Here is an 18,179-nt window from a genome sequence, read left to right as displayed (position 1 = left end):
TACATTTTAGAGGAATAATTGAGGGAATGAAAGAGGGATCTAGTAGGTAATGAGGGATTGGAAAAGAAAGGAGATGAAAAAAAAGGAAAAAACATCATTAACATTGCCATATTATTAACAATATACATGTGATGGACAATTACAATCCCTGGCAACTCATGGAAGCAAAGATAACTGCATTTACAACTGCCGCTTCAGGTCCAACGCACCTAATCCAAGTCGGGCTCACCAAGCATAACTATACAAGTGGCTAAGAAAGACAAAACACGAATATTACAGCCATCACAACCAAACAATGGTACTCTATATGCTTAACTAATCATGCAAAAAAATGGTTTAAATTCTGAATGGCCTTTTGGGAAATGTCTCTAAAACCTGCCCCCGGTGATCTATAAAAATGCCTGCTACAGTGTGCTGAAAAAGTGGCCTTCTATTCGAAAACAGCCTGGATGAAAAAGCCTCCTTCCTGAGCTCCCGGATTTAGCTTAATTAACGAAGAAAAACACTAATTCAATCTCGGGGCACGACTCACTAAAACAGAAAACGACTAATACTAATTCCATTGCAAAACAAATCACGGAAAAGGATCTCCATGTCACCTAGACTATCATCAACCCTACTCGACGCTTCTACACAAGAGACACAAGAACCTCAACGAGGTGTTAGTGCCAACCCCCTTCCCCCCCCCTGAATAAATACACTACGGAGCTGAGATAAAAAAAAAAAAAAAAAAAATACTTCCACCTGCACTAACTAACACAGGGCACGTGACACAGGGACGCCACGACCTACCGTTGTTGGGGATGTGGTTGTTCGCCTGGTCGTGGGCCGGTTGGGACTCCGGGTCGCAGCACACCTTAAACACGACCTTCATGTGGTGGGACGAGCAGCGCCCTCCGATGCGGCGATGCAGGTCATCCTTGCCCGACGTCGCTGTTGGGGGTGTGGGCGTTCGCGTTATTACAAGAGGGCGTGGTGATTTTTTTTTAAATCGAGGATGCATAAAGATCAAAATCAAGTCATTCTTAACCTAATGAGACACCAAGGACACCAAGGGAAATACTCACAGATGAAGTAGTAGTCCTGCCCCGGGTGGAACTCCAGACCTCCTGGCTGAGGCGTGAAGGATCGGAAGGTAATGGTGAAGTACATGAGTTTGTACGGCTTGTCACACACGGCTATGACCCGCGGCGACGGGTTGGTGATGCGACAAGTGTCATACTCCTCCTTGCTCACCTGTTGGAAGGGAAATTGTGTCATTACATGTCGATCGTCATCATCATACTATGAAGCAACTGTCGGTGTAACTTGCGTCCCATACCACAGCATTTCAATATGTGACTCTTATCAATATCTCTGTAATACGTGAGTGATTACATTGGTAATAGCGTAATTATTCGTAATGGCACTGACGTTCGCCCAAACCGCAAACCCTGAACTCGAGTTAATCAGACCTTAGATAATGGCCACTCTCCAGAACCCAACGGCACTGAAATGTCAATGCTAGAAAACGTTTGATTTTTCCCCGCCGCGTCTCAATCAAAACAAACTTTTTTTTTTTTACCCCCTCCTCTACCGTGACTCCCTCTTATCCATCGAACTATTCAGCGAATCAGAACCGAGATTCTTCCCCCAGCTTATTTGCGATTGGTCGAGCTAACGGGATACCGGGTGGCTGGAAGGAGGTTCAAACACAGGGGTCTCTTTCCTGGGGTTAACGAGAGGTTCCTGAGATGAGGTTATCTGAAGGAAACCCATAATGGGGTCGGGCCATCAAAGCACTTAACCGTCCCGGGAGCGGAAGCACGTTTTATCATTAAATACATCGGCGGCAGAGAGATCAGACCTCGCTTCTTCTAAGACACGTAATGGGAATGAACTTATTGGAAAGAATATATATATATATTTTTTTTTAGTTAACTGTCAACTTCCCTAAAGGGCTTGGTGGTCTTGTACCTTATCTGGAGGTGAATAGCATGCGCTTTGTGCATTTCTTTTTATCCAATCAGATCGTCATATCCACCTAGTTTTGGTCGGCCCTCGTTGCGCATGGCACTGGCTATTTTTCATCATTAGGACTCTGCTTCTTCCCGTCGCAATGGCTGGACTGACATTCCTCAAATTAGTGACTTTTGTAATCATAACAAGTAACGTTTTTTTTTCCATTGCGGTGTAACTATGCTCGCGTCGGAGAGAAGAACTTGCAGAATTCCTGTTCCTGAATGAGCGCGCCTGTTGCAAATGCCATTTTTCTTTTTCTTTCTACCCTCTCCCCTTCCCCTCTCCCCCTCCCTCTCCTCTCCCCCTCCCCCTCTCCTCCCCGCCCGCTGCCGGAGGTAAGGCCAGCATCACGACCGACACGGGCAACAGCATCCGCAGATCAGGCTGAGTGCGGCGTCGCCTCCCATCGCCTGTATAAACAGCTTTCACCCGCACGAAGACTGCGCGCCGCCACGTAGGGGAGACAGGGTATGGGAAGGAGGTGGCAGGGGAGGGAATGGGAAGGAGGGGTCCCCTCTCCACACACACCCCTCCCTCCCTCCCTCCCCACGTCGATGCCCGCGATGTTCCACATCAGCTGCACCTCGATACATCTCCATTCCGCTATACTAAACACGACACTTCTAAAACCTCCTTTTTAAAAACCTATTTTCCCTCGACTCGAAGCAACGTTCTCTCCTCTCGCGTACTCCCTTTTTTTTCTTCTCTTCTCTTTTCTTTCTCCTCCGCTGTTCTATACGTCTTCGTGAGGAGATAAGGAGCGAGCCTCGCCTCCAGAGCCAGCCGTCGCGACGGCGGTGGTCCCCAGGTTGATCGGTGGCAGCGTGCTTGCGGGTCCTCGCTGCCTTCTTGAGACGGCCCTCCGGAGACGCTGCCTTGCCTTTGTCCTCCGATTGTGCAAGCGTCTGGGCGTGGTGCCTTGACATTGAGTCCGCCTCCTGTGCTTGCATTAGTTCTCTCGCTTTGGGGACTAACACGTTCCGGGTGAGTTTTCTGCGACTCGCGACTTCTTTGGGTTCGATTCCCGTCCTTCTTAGTGAGGGGATTGTAAGTTTAGCGATACCGGATACGAAAGGAGAGTTAGCGATATAACGATCGTTGGCAGAGAAGTAACGACACGTCTCAACCAAATATGAAAGAAGTACTCTCTCTCTCTCTCTCTCTCTCTCTCTCTCTCTCTCTCTCTCTCTCTCTCTCTCTCTCTCTCTCTCTCTCTTTTTTTTTACCTCTCAACCTGGTTGGCTTGGTTACGCCATGCCGCCACGACGACCTGATGTAAACAAAAGATGACCTCAGCAGCTTTGGTGTGCAGGCCCAAGCGATCGTGTCGGCGCCCCTCTCACATGCACCGGCCCCGCTCTCGGTGCCCTTCCCCCCTCCCTTCCCCTCCCCTCCCCCCGTGCCGCAGGCGGGGGTGATGCTGCCTTCACTTTCTCTTTCTCTCTCACGCCCTTCCGCCACGCCCAAACCTTTCTCTTTGCTCTTCACTTAAACTGTTCTAGTGGTCTATATACCTGCGATTTTGAATGTATGTATGTATGAATGTATGTATGTATGTATTTATCTATGAATGTATGTATGCACACGCACAAACGCACAAACACACAAACACATACACACACACACACACACGTGAGAGTGTGTGTGTTTCCTTTCTCGCTTGCTAACATTTCGCTAAATACTAAAGTCTCATTTCAATTTGCCATTGTCATACGCTGACGCATATACAAACCCAAAAATGTTTTACTTTTTTTTTACTATGAATAACTCAGAAATCGTCACTGTTTTTAAAACATGATAAGAGCAAATCCCCGCTTCCAGAAACCCACAGCGTTTCCACAAACTGTCCTCCCCGATGTAATATGCAGAAAAAAGGAAAAAAAGAAAAAAAATGGCAGTTAATTTGATATGCTCGGCGAAACAATGAAACGCGAGGATGCATGCAAACGCACTCGCTAAAGCTCTGACGTAACAGACAATCCAAAACTCTGCCATTCATTTGACGAAATTATTGCGTCATTCGGGGTCGAGCTTCGTAATAAATCTGTCTGTCGGCGGGAGTTGCACGCACGCACGCACGCACGCACGCACACACACACACACATACACATACATACATACATACACACACATACACACATGCATACATATACACACACACACACACACACACACACACACACACACGCACGCACACACACACAGGTGATAAAAGTGTTTCTTCACGTAGGGCCTCGGCTTCATTCATCTATTTTAACCATTAAGTATAATTATCATCCATTAGTGCTCTTTCTTTCCTTTCTTTCCCTATTCATCTCTTCGTGCGAGTGGATGCAAGGCGTCCGTCCCCCCGACCATGCAACGAAGCATTCATCAACCTGCATTTGAATAGCATTAAAAGAGCGGTGGTTTCCTTTGTTCGCACGTTTCGAAAGCACAGCCGAGTAGATTTGCTCTCCCGTATAAGGAGGGACCTGAGACGACGGCCGAGTCTTCCCCAAGCAAGCAAGCAAGCAAGCAAGGCTCAAGCAGTGCGATCGCCACTTTCCTCAGGCTCACCAGGGTACGGAGGGACCTGAGACGACGGCCGAGTCTTCCCGAAGCAAGCAAGCAAGCAAGCACGGCTCAAGCAAGCAGTGCGATCGCCACCTTCCTCAGTCAGGCTCACCAGGGTACGGAGGGAGCTGAGACGACGGCCGAGTCTTCCCGAATCAAGCAAGCGAGCAAGCAAGCAAGACTCAAGCAAGCAGTGCGATCGCCACCTTCCTCAGTCAGGCTCACACCAGGGTACGGAGGGAGCTGAGACGACGGCCGAGTCTTCCCCAAGCACGCAAGCAAGCAAGCAAGCAAGACTCAAGCAAGCAATGCGATCGCCACCTTCCTCAGTCAGGCTCACCAGGGTACGGAGGGAGCTGAGACGACGGCCGAGTCTTCCCGAATCAAGCAAGCGAGCGAGCAAGCAAGCAAGCACGGCTCAAGCAGTGCGATCGCCACCTTTCTCAGGCTCACCAGGGTACGGAGGGAGCTGAGACGACGGCCGAGTCTTACCCAAGCGAGCGAGCAAGCAAGCAAGACTCAAGCAAGCAGTGCGATCGCCACCTTCCTCAGTCAGGCTCCCCAGGGTACGGAGGGAGCTGAGACGACGGCCGAGTCTTCCCGAGACAAGCAAGCAAGCAAGCAAGGTTCAAGCAAGCAGTGCGATCGCCACCTTCCTCAGGCTCACCAGGGTACGGAGGGAGCTGAGACGACGGCCGAGTCTTCCCGAAGCAAGCAAGCAAGCAAACAAGCAAGCAAGGCTCAAGCAGTGCGATCGCCACCTTCCTCAGTCAGGCTCCCCAGGGTACGGAGGGAGCTGAGACGACGGCTGAGTCTTCCCGAAGCAAGCGAGCAAGCAAACAAGCAAGCAAGGCTCAAGCAGTGCGATCGCCACCTTCCTCAGTCAGGCTCCCCAGGGTACGGAGGGAGCTGAGACGACGGCTGAGTCTTCCCGAAGCAAGCGAGCAAGCAAACAAGCAAGCAAGGCTCAAGCAGTGCGATCGCCACCTTCCTCAGTCAGGCTCACCAGGGTACGAATCCCCCGACGGTGAGAACCGACTGACGCAGCGTTTAGCTTCAGGAAAAAACAACGACGGTCAGACCACGGTTACACCACGGGCGTGTTGTCCTGGCACTTTGATCCGCCAGTGAACGAGGGGAGGTGGGTGGGAGTGGGTGGGGGTGGGGTGTGGGGGGTAGGTGGGGGGATATTTGCATAATCTGCACCAACACCATCCTTCTTCTTCTCTTCTCGCTCGGGTGTTGCAATATCGAGGGAAACATCTGCAGATCTGGTCCACTTTCCAACCCCTTTGCCACGTGAGGTCGCGCTCTCTTGCGTGCGAGTGGGAATGGGGTGGGATGGGAGGGGAGATGGGGTGGAGGGGAGGGGAGATGGGGTGGGGTGGGAGGGGAGGGGAGATGGGGTGGGAGGGGAGGGGAGATGGGGTGGAGGGGATATGGGGTGGGGTGGAGGGGAGGTAGGGTGGGAGGGGAGACGGGGTGGGGTGGAGGGGAGATGGGTTGGGAGGGGAGTGGGGTGGAAGGGGAGATGGGGTGGGGTGGAGGGGAAGTGGGGTGGGAGGGGAGATGGGGTGGGGTGGGAGGGGAGAAGAGGTGGGGTGGAGGGGAGATGGGGTGGAGGGGAATTGGGGTGGAGGGGAGATGGGGTGGAGGGGAGATGGGGTGGAGGGGAGTGGGGTGGGGTGGAGGGGATATAGGGTGGAGGGGAGGTGGGGTAGGGGTGGGGGGTAAGGGGGAGGGGGCGAGGCCTTGAGTGCAGGCGTGCGTGCGTGCGTGAGCGTTTCATCTCAACGCTGATGCTGTTATCGTGAATGTCACGTACATTAATGGGCTCGTGGAAACCTCAATCGCGAGGCTGAAAAACGTTTTAAGAAAAAAGAAAAAAAAAGAAAAAAAGAAGCTTAATAAAAAGAAAAAGAAAAAAAAAAGAAGCTTAATAAAAAGAAAAAGAAAAGAAAAAAAAAGAAGCTAAATAAAAAGAAAATAAGAAAAAAAGAAGCTAAATAAAAAGAAAAAAAAGAAAAAAAGAAGCTAAATAAAAAGAAAAAGAAGAAAACTAGTAAAAAAAAAGAAAAAACGGCGTGTATTTATAGTAGCCGGTATGGTCTGAAAGGCCCTGCTCCGGCCACTTTTCGCATTATTTCGTCTCGTCAAAGGAATTGCTTCAGCTAGGAGAGCTCCCTCTAAGGCCACATGTTATGAAGACCGCGGAGGGGAAAGTGCGACCCGCGACGGCCGAGGGAGGGGAGGGGAGGGGAGGGGAGGGGAGGGGAGGGGAAGGGAGAGGGGAGAGGGAGGGGAGGCGAGAGGGGAGGGGTGGAAAGGAGAGAGGGGAGAGGGAAGGGGAGGCGAGAGGGGGGAGGGGAGCGGAGGGGAGGGGTGCAGTGAGGAGAGGGGAAGGGAGAAGTGAGAAGAGGAGAGGAAAGGAGAGGGGAGCAGTGAGGAGAGGGGAAGGAAGAGAAGAGGAGGAGAGGAAAGGAAAGGAAAAGAAAGACGAGGAGAAGAGTAGAGAAACGAGGCGAAACGAGGAGAGGAGACGAGAAGAGAGACGAAGAAAAGACAGGAGAGGAGGCGAGAGGCGAGAGGGGGAGAGAGGGAGGGGGAGAGAGGGAGGGGGAAGGGGTCTCGACACGAGCGGGGTCTCTCCCAGTGTGACTTTCGGCTTACATTTGATTTTTCCGGTGGCCATCACTCGACCCCGTTAATGCCATGTTTACTCGTGTATTAATTGTCTGATGAAGGGCGACTTGGAGGTGCGATCGGGAAGGAGTGTGGGTGAGGGAAGGGGAGGGGGAGGGGGAGGGGGAGGGGGAGGGGGAGGGATGGGGTGGTGAGGGGAGGGGAAGGAGAGGGAAGGGAGGGGAGGGGAGGGAAGAGGAGGGAAGGGAAGAGGAGGGGAGGGGACGGGAGGGAGGGGGAGGGGGAGGGGAGAGGAGGGGAGAGGAGGGAAGGGGAGGGAGGGGAGGGAAGGGGGAGGGAAGGGGAGGGAGGCGACTAGGACGGGAGTCAAAAATGAACGAGGGGAAAAAATGACTTGACTGGAAGAAATTGTAATATTTTTTAAAATCTTTTTTTTATCGGAAGCTTTGAGTTACTAGTAGTTTTTTTTTTTTTTTTAGGAAAAACATTTCTCACATGTATGTGCTACATAGGCACGATATATTTACATTTAATAAGTACAGAAACATATAAAACACAAACACATAATGTAACAACAACAACAATAATAATAACAAAAAATACAATAATGATGGTAATGACATTATCACTGAAGATGAAGATGAAGATAAAAAAAATACATATAACAAAAAATAATTCCGACAGTAATGAATGAAATAATAACAATCCTAACAACAACGATGATAATAATGACGATAATGAACTAACACCAAAAACAAACTCCAAGACCAACTCACATTATAAATGATGTATTTCTCGGCCTCTTCATCCGAGGTATCTTTGTTGTAAACTGGACATATAATGTTCACTTGATCGTACTCGAAGGGCACATTGCCCTTGTTCACGTCTATGATGTGATCTGTGTTGTCTATCCGGAATCTGGAAGGAGAAGAGAGACATGATTAGTCACATGATATGTTATATGGATCGACGGGAATCATGTCAATTGATGTGGTTTCGTTGTGGGGTTCTGAGGTACAAAGGGGCGAATTTTGGGGCTTTTGAGGTACAAAAAGGCGAACACATTGGGGTTTCTAAGGTACAAAAGGGCGAACTTTGGGGTTTCTGAGGTAAAAAAGGGCGAACTTTGGGGTTTCTAAGGTACAAAGGGGCGAACACATTGGGGCTTCTGAGGTACAAAAGGGCGAATCCTTAAAACTATTAATAGGAACGATTCTAGCACGGTTTTCTAGATTCAGGCTCAGCGCACGCAACCTTAATTAATGACAGAGCGCACCTGGTATTCAAGTAACCTAACTTCTTTACCATCTGTGATGGTCCTTTCTTTAGAAAAAAAAGCAAACCATCTTTTTTTTTCTTTTTTTTCTCTCGATTTCTTCTCGAAACTGCACACGACTCTTCCGACTCGAAACTCGGTCCAAATGACTCCCTCACATCAACTAAATGTTTGAGTAACAGCCAGGCGTAATCTATCGTCGTCGTATAAGTCCTCTGTCGCGGGGACATTCCTATAACGACACACATGAATATAATATAAATACCACAAACTTCCAGAAGGTCAGACTCAGCTATTCTTCAGACGTCTGTCAACCGGTGATTAAAAGAACATGGCTCCCCTCGCCTAAATATTCTCTTTTGATAAAGGTCATTGCAACCGATGGCGTGGATGACCGGATGAATTAACCACATTCGCCTACTTAAGCTTACACCTTTGTGCTTTACAATATTTCAAGCTTAAGACTTAAAACGCCAGCTGTTTAGACATACATACATACATACAGACAAACAGACAGATATACAGACACGCAATGTGCATGTGGTAAATGAGAAATAATTCACCAATAGAGGGGTCAGATGGCATCAGCACTGAAAGCTCGTGGATTGCTTAATTAACTAATTATTAACTATACATGTCAAACTATAAACCAATTGGCCTTTTTTGTGTAAAAATGCGGTTGTAAAAAAATATTAAAAATCCCAGGCTATTAAGTGCATGAAAATGGGTCAAGTGGAGAGACCGGAGGGAAGAGGATGGCAGTATGGGAGGAGGGGGAGGGAGGGAAGGAGGAGGAGGGTTAGGATCTAGTAGGATATGCCATTAGCCGACATCTGTGAGAACGAGCCCGCCTGAGCCGACCGACCAACCGACCAACCGACCGACCGACGAAGGAAGAAGGGCAGCGGGACCCTCAGGAAAAGGGTAAAGGCGGCCTAGATCCTCCCGCGGGATATCCAGGATTACACCGCGGGGAAAAGGGGATACAAAGGACGCATTAACCCAGCGCCCAACCCACGGAGTACAGGCTTTCTCGATGCGGGTCGCTGGAGCAGCAGCACTTGAACACCCCCCCCCCACCATCACCCTTACCACCGCCTCCGCCTCCTTCGCCGCCGCCACCACACCTCGTCGTAATCTCTTGAAAGGGGGAAAGATAACATAGGCCTAGATGTAGCCGATAATATCAAGAGGTCTCAAGAGCTCTCGGGCGTTGCGCATCTGGAGGCGTGACGTGACGCACGGCAGGTTATAGAGAACGGTGGAAAAATACAAACACAAACACATACAAATTCCACCTTCAAATGCCACTTCCGCGACCCCGATTCCACTCCGAGTTAATGAATAATGTTACTAAATGTAAAGTAAACGTTAATGAAAGCGGGATGGCAGATCTCCTTAACGCGGAGTTATCCCTCCTTCTCATAACAGCGACCACCCAAATCACGCTCGTAATCTCCAGCGTGCAAGGAATTTTACGAGCCCCGAGTCCTGCCCGGTTGGAGATGTAAACAATAATATTAAGAATGTCACGATGCTCGCCATGGGGTTGCGTGCGGCCTGCACCTCGAGGGGGAACAGGAGCCTCACGCGCTTTCACTTGGGATATTATTGTACTTGGACTTGTGAGGAATACCAACACTGCTTTAAAAGTGTCATAAACTTGTCATGACCACAGCGCAAAGTTGTCTAATTAACATGAGTGGCATACTTTTATGAGGAATCCCCTCTCCCACTTTTTTTTTTGCTTACATACATCTGAGGGCCGGACTGGTTGTTAAAAAAATACCAACGATGCGCCTCTGCAACTCTTTGCAACGCAAACCTCCTCCGGGAGACGGGACACGGGAGACGACACCCCCCACCCCTCCCCCTCCCCCTACCCCCAAACACACGACCCCGAAACGTTTCCTCCTGCGTTCTTTTCATCGCCGTCGGATCCCCGTCCGTAAGTCGTCCCACTCGCACAAAGGCCGAACACGACCCGGTCCTTCCCTGACCTCCGAAGCGACTACCATCGCCCGTGTCCTCACTCGACTAAACCACACATAAACCTCTCGCTGACCAACTCCAGCCTCGCATAAAACACTCCGTGCTATGAACCCGTTGCTCGGTCCGGGTCGGGTTCGGGTTGGCTGCCTCGCAGAGGGGGTGCTCCGGTGCCTCCATAAACATCGGCAGGGGGTCAGCAGGGACGGTGTCAGGGGCAGGGGTAGGGGAGAGGGGAGAAGGGGGGAGAGGGGGCGACGCAGCGGACCCTAGGAGGACGCAGAGAGCTTAGTTGGGGGCGGGGCGGAAGGGACGTCGAGCTCAAGAGTGGTGACGTCACGCTCATTTACTCCCTGCGAATCAAACGTGCCAATAACAACGCCACCGATGGAAAGAAACAAGGAGAAAGTGGATCATAAAAAAAGAAAAAAACAACAACATTAAAGGGACGAGCGATAAAGACTAAAAATACCCAAAAGGGTTGAAAATCGAACATGCCAAAATGGACGGCTCATCAGCAAAACGCCTACGATGGGCGGGCGGGTGGGTACATGGGTCACTTCGCCACGCGTAATATTTCGGAGAGAACTAGAAGCTAGAAATGTTAATCACGGAGGGATTGGCAGGGCTTCTAACCAGGTGTACTGTCAGATTTATATCCTTCGTTTGTCTGATGCACTTCAATGCTGACGTTAGGCAAGTGCCACCGAGCGTCCTTAGGTCAGCGGGAGAGAGAGGGAGAGGGAGAGAGAGAGAGGAGGGGGGGGGGGCGGTCCGTGTCCCCGACGGCTGGCCGACACACGCCCTTGCGAGCACCGCCGCTAAATCATACCTTGCTGCTTCACCGCACGCCCGCCGTCGTCATTACCTTAATCTAAATTGGATCAAAGTCCTTGAGTTCTCATTATGGTCGCCCATTAAACCCCCGCGTTCATCTTGATAACAGCGGCACAAACATTTGTCTAAACGCTCAATGAAATGTAATTAATTTAGGACGCAGCAACACCGAGGTCCTGACGGCGCGTCCTATCCCCACGGTACGGTACAAAGGATAGCTTCCATCGCGGCTACAACAACAATCGCTGGGGAATTGGCAGGATTTTGGAGGAAAAGGATACTTCCTCCGCCGCAAAGAACGACTCCTGCGTCCCACTGACCCTCCCTCCCTCCCTCCCTCGCCCCGTCACGCGCGGATCCTTCACTTTCACGAGGATCAGCTTGGGGGAAACTTGGGACGAACACGACACAGATTTCTCAATTCCTGCAAATGCTAAAACATGTGCAGAACACACACACGCTATACTTTAAATAACTATAATGCAGTACAATACACGGTGGTTCCCCCGTCGCGAGGTTCCCCTGGTGGCCCGCCCCCAGCAGCCACACAATGCGTCCGACTGTCCAAACACGCCCAAATCCTCTCAAGGGCCACTTCTGAATCCCCGATCTTTACTTTGGCGATGCCCGACCTCACACTCGAGGTATTATGCCTTTTGGATAGGAATTACTGTTCGCGCACACTGATAATGCCAGGAGGGATACCCCCCCCCCCCCCCCAGCCGCATGCAAAGCGGGGTGAACGCGCCCGGTAAGGCTTGCGGCTCTCGCATTGCGCTGAATGATTAAAAGCCTTGGCGGCGGGAGAACATGGACTAACATCTATAAGCGAAATCATCTGCACACACCACGGCGAGGATGACGGAGGCGAAAAGCACAAATCAATCAGACGACAGGGCTAGCGAACACGCCCACGCCCACGCCGCCTGCGAGTTGTTAAGGAACAAGTAAACAGACGTCCCTTGACAGCCGCCCCGACCAGGAACACGAACTTCCCCGCACCCGAAACAAGGAACAGCTGACGGCGTCCACCGCGGGGCAAAACAAGAGCTCCCAAGATAAGCAAGCCTTGGCAATCACCCACCCCCACCCCCCGCCACAACACCAACACTCAAGCCACAACAACCACCGCCTCTCCGCCAATAAAATAACAACAACACGCCGCCACTCGCAACCGGTGAGTGGCCTATAGGGTATCGAGTGACTGCTTCAACCAACACTCCTTATCAGAATTGTCTTTCATGACTCTCGTGTTTAATGCTTTCCTCTCGCCACAACACGGACGCATGCTAACAAGTCACATGCTGTTACGCTGCGACGGTGAGTCACACTGGATTCACTGAGGCCAATGTTGTTTTGCGAATCCCCCACTGATGCTTTGAACCCTGCTGGCGTCCGGGATGACATTGGGGGAACCGCGTCTGCAGAATCTATTCCTTTAGGGCCCCATTTCTAGGCAAAGCGGGGGGCGTCGCTCCCTAAAAACATTTGTTAGAGAAATTAGAAGCGATTTGCTATCTTGTATACCGATAAAAATTAATGCATTTACATCACCTTTGTGTGCATGTGCGTGTGCGTGTGCGAGAGAGAGAGAGAGAGAGAGAGAGAGAGAGAGAGAGAGAGAGAGAGAGAGAGAGAGAGAGAGAGAGAGAGAGAGAGAGAGAGAGAGAGAGAGAGAGAGAGAGAGAGAGAGAAAAAAAAATATCATCGCAGATCAAGCTGTTGGTTGGGCGGTAATTCATCACGGGATTTCCCAAAGACGATTCCTTTCCCTTTCAAAAACATTATCAAATCCTCATCTCAAAAACAAATTAAAATGGGCTATTCATTCGAGACTTAAGGTTCTGAGCCTCTATAAATCTTCCTCCCTCCTTCCCTCCCCCACCCTTGCCTCCCTGCCTACCTACCTGCCTGCCTGCCTACCTCTCTCTCTCCCTCCCTCCCTCCCTCCCCTTCTTCCTCTTTCCCTCCCTCCCATCGCCTCACGTGGCATCATGTCAGATCACGGCGCATCATCCGCCCTAATTATGCACGCCCTTCACCTCCTCCTCTCCCCACCTCCCCCTCCCCCACCCCCTCTCCCACAACACATCTTAACCCCCCTTCTCTTCTTCCTTCCCCTCATGACCCTTGCTCTTCCCCCCTTCCCTTCCCTTCCTTTCCAATCCTTCCTCACACACACACACACGCACACAGACACAAACAAACATACACACACATTAACACACTCTCCCTGCGCTCGGTCTGTCTTTCTGTCTTTCTGTCTGTCTGTCTGCCTGAATGTCTGTCTGTTTCTTTCTCTCTCTCTCTCTCTCTCTCTCTCTCTCTCTCTCTCTCTCTCTCTCTCTCTCTCTTCTCCCCTTCTTCTCCTCTCTCACACGGAGTTCTGCAAGTGAGCAAATCTAATAAACACAACGACTCTTTCCTTTCCCCCTCCCTCCCTCCTCCTCCCCCTCCCCCCCTTGCACATTTCACCATCCCCCTCATCACACTCCCCATCACCACCCTCCACACCAGCAACCATCACTCAAATGCAGCTAATGTGTGTTTGGACAAATAATCCCTTAGCACTTGCGCTTATCACGACGGCACCTCCAGGACGCGGGAGAAGAGGTCGTACGCGAGAGTGGCTAAAGGGTCATTTTCCCGCGCGCGCCGAGAGCGAAAGGCAAGGGAAATATTTTGGCGGCAACTTACAACCTGAAGACGGATTGCACGGTTGCCAAATGTTAGATCTCGTCCTAATACTCCCCAGAGATTTATTCAAACGTCTTACCTCTCAGAAGGCAATGAATTCGCCTTTCTGGCAACGATGGCAACGCTGGCAACGATGGCTGGCTGGCTGGCACCGAAGACAGTCCGGACACAAAATAATCGTTCTCCAGCCTCGTCCGCGGTCCGAATGAAAACCCTGGGGTTTCGAGTACCCCGGGAGAGTGACCTTCTCATCATCACTAATGATACCCATCTTACCCCAATAAAAAAGGAGCCCTGGCAATGGGATTATACCAAGTGGCGTCGCTCGAGTGACAACTGAATATGGAGGAGCGGTCTTGGCCTCAAGTCGAGGTCAAGCTCTCATGCACAACGAAAAACATACAAACACCCATGCGATGATGAAAAAAGAGATAAAAAGCAACGTCACCTGCAGTGGTGATAAATTGTTTTTTTCTTTATACATTTATGCAAATGGCGTTATTAATGAATTGTCGTTCATTTAAACATACCCGCAAACAGATTTATCATCATCTCCCGCTTTATATAATATTGTGATAAGGTCATCTCTCTTCCCGCAGCACCAACGTGACGAGAGGACGGCCGCGACGCATAGAGCCTGTGCAAGCAATCCGTGTACCTAACCCGCGCTAACAGCTTTTCCTCGCCCGACGAGTGAGAGAAGCGCCGCGCAGGACCCGGTCGAGTACTGGGGGGGGGGGGGCGCTCGAGTACCACCGGCGCCGAGAGGGGGGACGGGGGGCGGACGGCACGGTGGGGGGGAGGAGGGGGTGATGTCCTATCGTTAAAATGACTTGTCGAAATATGAATATTCAGGAGCCGCTCCCGTTGGTTGCCCGGTCATTGCAACCACTGGCTTCGTGGCCCTTCGCCATATACACGGCAACCGAAATGGCAACCAAAGTCCTTCTTTCAACAGTTCGATCATCACTTTCCCCCTTCTCTGCCTCACATGCCCCTAGCCTCAACCCACCACCCCCACCCCCACCCCCACCACCGCCCCCCCGTTCTTGTAATCTCTCCCTTCTCTCCCCTCTCCCTCTCCCTCTCCCTCTCCCTCTCCCTGTCCTCCCGCTCAGCACCTGCTTCCATCTTTTCGTTTCGTATCTCCTTCTTCATTTCCATTTCCTCCCTGCCATTCTCTCTCCTCATCTCCCTCTTCTCGCCGATAGGACGGTCCGCGTGCTTGTAAACATGGCTGCCAACACCGCGGGAACGGTGAATCACTGCATACCAACATGACAGGGGGGGAAGGGGGGACTGGGAAGGGGGGGAGAGGGGGGACAGAATGGTCTCCGTCACATCATTAGTCGAATTAATAAATCAAACACGAAGACAGGAGGTTATTTAGAAGAAAAATAAAAGCGCGAATTATTCCCGGCGTGCTGTACAAACAGGATCCCACATCTCGACAACCCTGGCTTGCCTAATCTCCAAGCCATCCATCAATTCTCAAAAGACGAAACAAATAACATCCGCTCGTCTGCGAGTGGAACGAGTGGAACGAGTGGAACGAGAATCGAATCCAACGCCTCCTCATCCATCTGATCAATCGCCATGAATAATTGGTTTGATATTAAATTCATAGGATCCATCACGGACGGGGCGCCACGGGTAGGAGGAGGCGAGAGAGAGAGGGAGAGAGAGAGAAAAAAAAAAGTAATATTGAAACCTATCTATCATCGTGCACCGACACCTAGCGTAATCTCCCAGACGATGGCAGGCTTTGCGACGTCGTTGCGGGTTGTTCATATTATCGCACGCTCTCCTCCGTGCTCTCTAGCAATCACACCCACACTCGCCATCGTTGCACCGCCACTTCGGGACTTCCCTTTTTAAAATCACACTCCTCATTCCTCATTCCTCGCGGCTGATGGCTCTCCAAGCACACGGTTCTTCTCCCGCTCATATCCATAATTGAAAAATATATATCGAAATTACCATCCGGCAGCGCGCGTTTCGGTGTCTACGGTTGTTAGCATAATCGTGGCTAAGCCTTCTCCCACTCGCGGCGCCCATATTTTCCGGGTTATTACGTCAATAATGTAATCAAAAGGGGGGGAAGAAGAGGGGGGAGAGGGAGGAGGGAGGGTGGGGGTGAAGAGGGTCGTTACAAGCGACATAACGACCTCTCTTCCCCTTCCCCCCTACCCTCCCCTCCCCCAACAGGTTTTCCCTACTTCTTTCACCATACATATTCCCAGTTTCTCTCTCCACCCCTATTTTCCCATCTCTCTCCCTCTTTCCCTCTCTTCTTCTCTTTCTCCTTCCCTCCCTTCCTCCTTCCCTCCCTTCCTCCCTCCCTCCCTCCCTCCCTCCCTCCCTCCCTCCCTCGCATCGCCAGAGGTCTTAAGGCCAATACGTCAAGCGAATGAAAGATTAGAAATGCAACGACCGAGGGAGCCATGCTAATCGACAGCACATTAAAAAACGAATAAAAATAACAATGATCAGATACGAAATGCATACGAAAATATATAGAAAAGAATACAAATACTTAAAGAGCGGGAGAGGGAAGGAGGGAGGGAGGGAAGGAGGGAGGGAGGGAGGGAGGGAGGGAGGAGGGGGGAAGGAGGGAGGGAGGGAAGGAGGGAGAGAGACGAGGAGGGGAAGGTGAAAATGAGAGAGAGAGAGAGAGAGAGAGAGAGAGAGAGAGAGAGAGAGAGAGAGAGAGAGAGAGAGAGAGAGAGAGAGAGAGAGAGAGAGAGAAAGAGGGAATAAAGGCAAGGAGAGAAGAAGGAAGGGAAGAGAAGAAAAGAAGAAAGAAGTAGGAGAAGAAGAAAAAGAAAAAAAAGGGAGACAGGAGAGGGAGCGAAGGAGCCACAGGGCCTCCCCCTCCGGCAGCAGAAGACGGAGGAGATCTCACGGCCCATTGGCGAAGGAGCGGCGCGGCCACGACGGAAGCAACAAGCCGCAAGACAGAGTGTGATAGATGTTAAATAATAGTGCCATCTCACGGGGCAAGACAGCGCTAGACTAGCCTTTGCGAGCGTAGCCTATATCGAGGGCCGATTGCGTTCAGGCGCCTAACAATGAGAGCTGTGAAGCCATAACAAAACTCTATTGCTCGGGATGAATAATGATCGTGTTATTTATATACAGTATATATATATATATATATATATATATATATATATATATATATATATATATATATATATATATATATATATATATGTAATATATATGTATCTGTGTGTGTATGTGTGTGTGTGTGTGTGTGTGTGTGTTTGTGTACACACGAGTTAGAGGTCGAGTGTGAGTGAGTGAGTTAGTGAGTATTAGTGTTAGTGTTAGTGCTAGTGCTAGTGTGTGCGTGTGTGTGTGTACGTGTACGCATGTTTCCAATATATATACACAGTAGCTTACATCAGACATGATGATGGTCCCTCTAATTACCCGATAATCAACTCCCCTATACACCCCTCCCCCTCTCCCTCCCTCCCTCTCTACGCAAAAAAAACAAACAAAAAAACACAAAATCCTATATCATTCATCATTAATTCAGCTCCGCCTTCAGCCTGCAGTGACTTATGACTTCGGTGTGACTCAAATTCCTGATGTGGCAACTACTACTTCGCCAGCTACGACAAGGTCCTCTCGATCTACGTCACAAATTCCTACGTCGTTTTGCAAGGATTATCTGGTTTTGTTATTTATTTCTATTATCGTCCTGTCTTTATTGAAATTATGGTTATTATAATCAGGCCTTGCTCTTTCCCCCTCGCCCCCTCGCCCCCCCGCATCTACTTCATTATTCATTCAATTTTGAGAGGTATGACGTGTGACCAAATGTTTTGCATATATCCTTAAAAAAAAACAAAAAAACTTTAATTTCCTCCTCCTCCTCTTCCTCCTCTTCCTTCTCGTTCTCCCTCTCCCTTTCTCTTTGTTTGGTCTCCCTTCCACCCTTCGTACTTTTATCTCGCTCGTACACTCCCACCATTCAAGCAGCTCCCCCTTCCCCTCCCCTCCCCTCCCCTCCCTCCCTTCCCCCTTACAGGACAACCTCCCCCTCCCCTCGTGCAGGACAGCCTACCCCCCACCCCCACCCCCTACCCATGCCGGAACTATCAGATACGGGCGGCATCATAAATCACGGCGGCGTTTTATCTGACGACAGACGCAAGTGGCGGGGGGA

The 18,179-nt window shown here is 50.5% G+C and overlaps 1 protein-coding gene across 1 annotated transcript in view; it reads right to left on the bottom strand.

The window, feature by feature from the left end:
- The window catches only part of Ephrin (ephrin), a 316,246-nt gene that overhangs the window by 2,296 nt on the left and 295,771 nt on the right, over positions 1-18,179 (bottom strand). Inside the window, exons 2-4 of the mRNA XM_086549887.1 lie at positions 7,977-8,118; positions 1,068-1,236; positions 793-933 (exon numbers count right to left, since the gene is read on the bottom strand). Coding sequence (XP_086406013.1) covers positions 793-933; positions 1,068-1,236; positions 7,977-8,118 — 452 coding nt within the window. The remainder of the gene's footprint in view (positions 1-792; positions 934-1,067; positions 1,237-7,976; positions 8,119-18,179) is intronic.

The sequence above is a fragment of the Penaeus japonicus genome, unplaced genomic scaffold (genome assembly GCF_977035675.1).
Source record: "Penaeus japonicus unplaced genomic scaffold, GWHDUDI00000001_assembly GWHDUDI00000022, whole genome shotgun sequence".
Lineage (NCBI taxonomy): Eukaryota > Metazoa > Arthropoda > Malacostraca > Decapoda > Penaeidae > Penaeus > Penaeus japonicus.
This window is presented reverse-complemented; position numbering and strand designations above follow the sequence as displayed.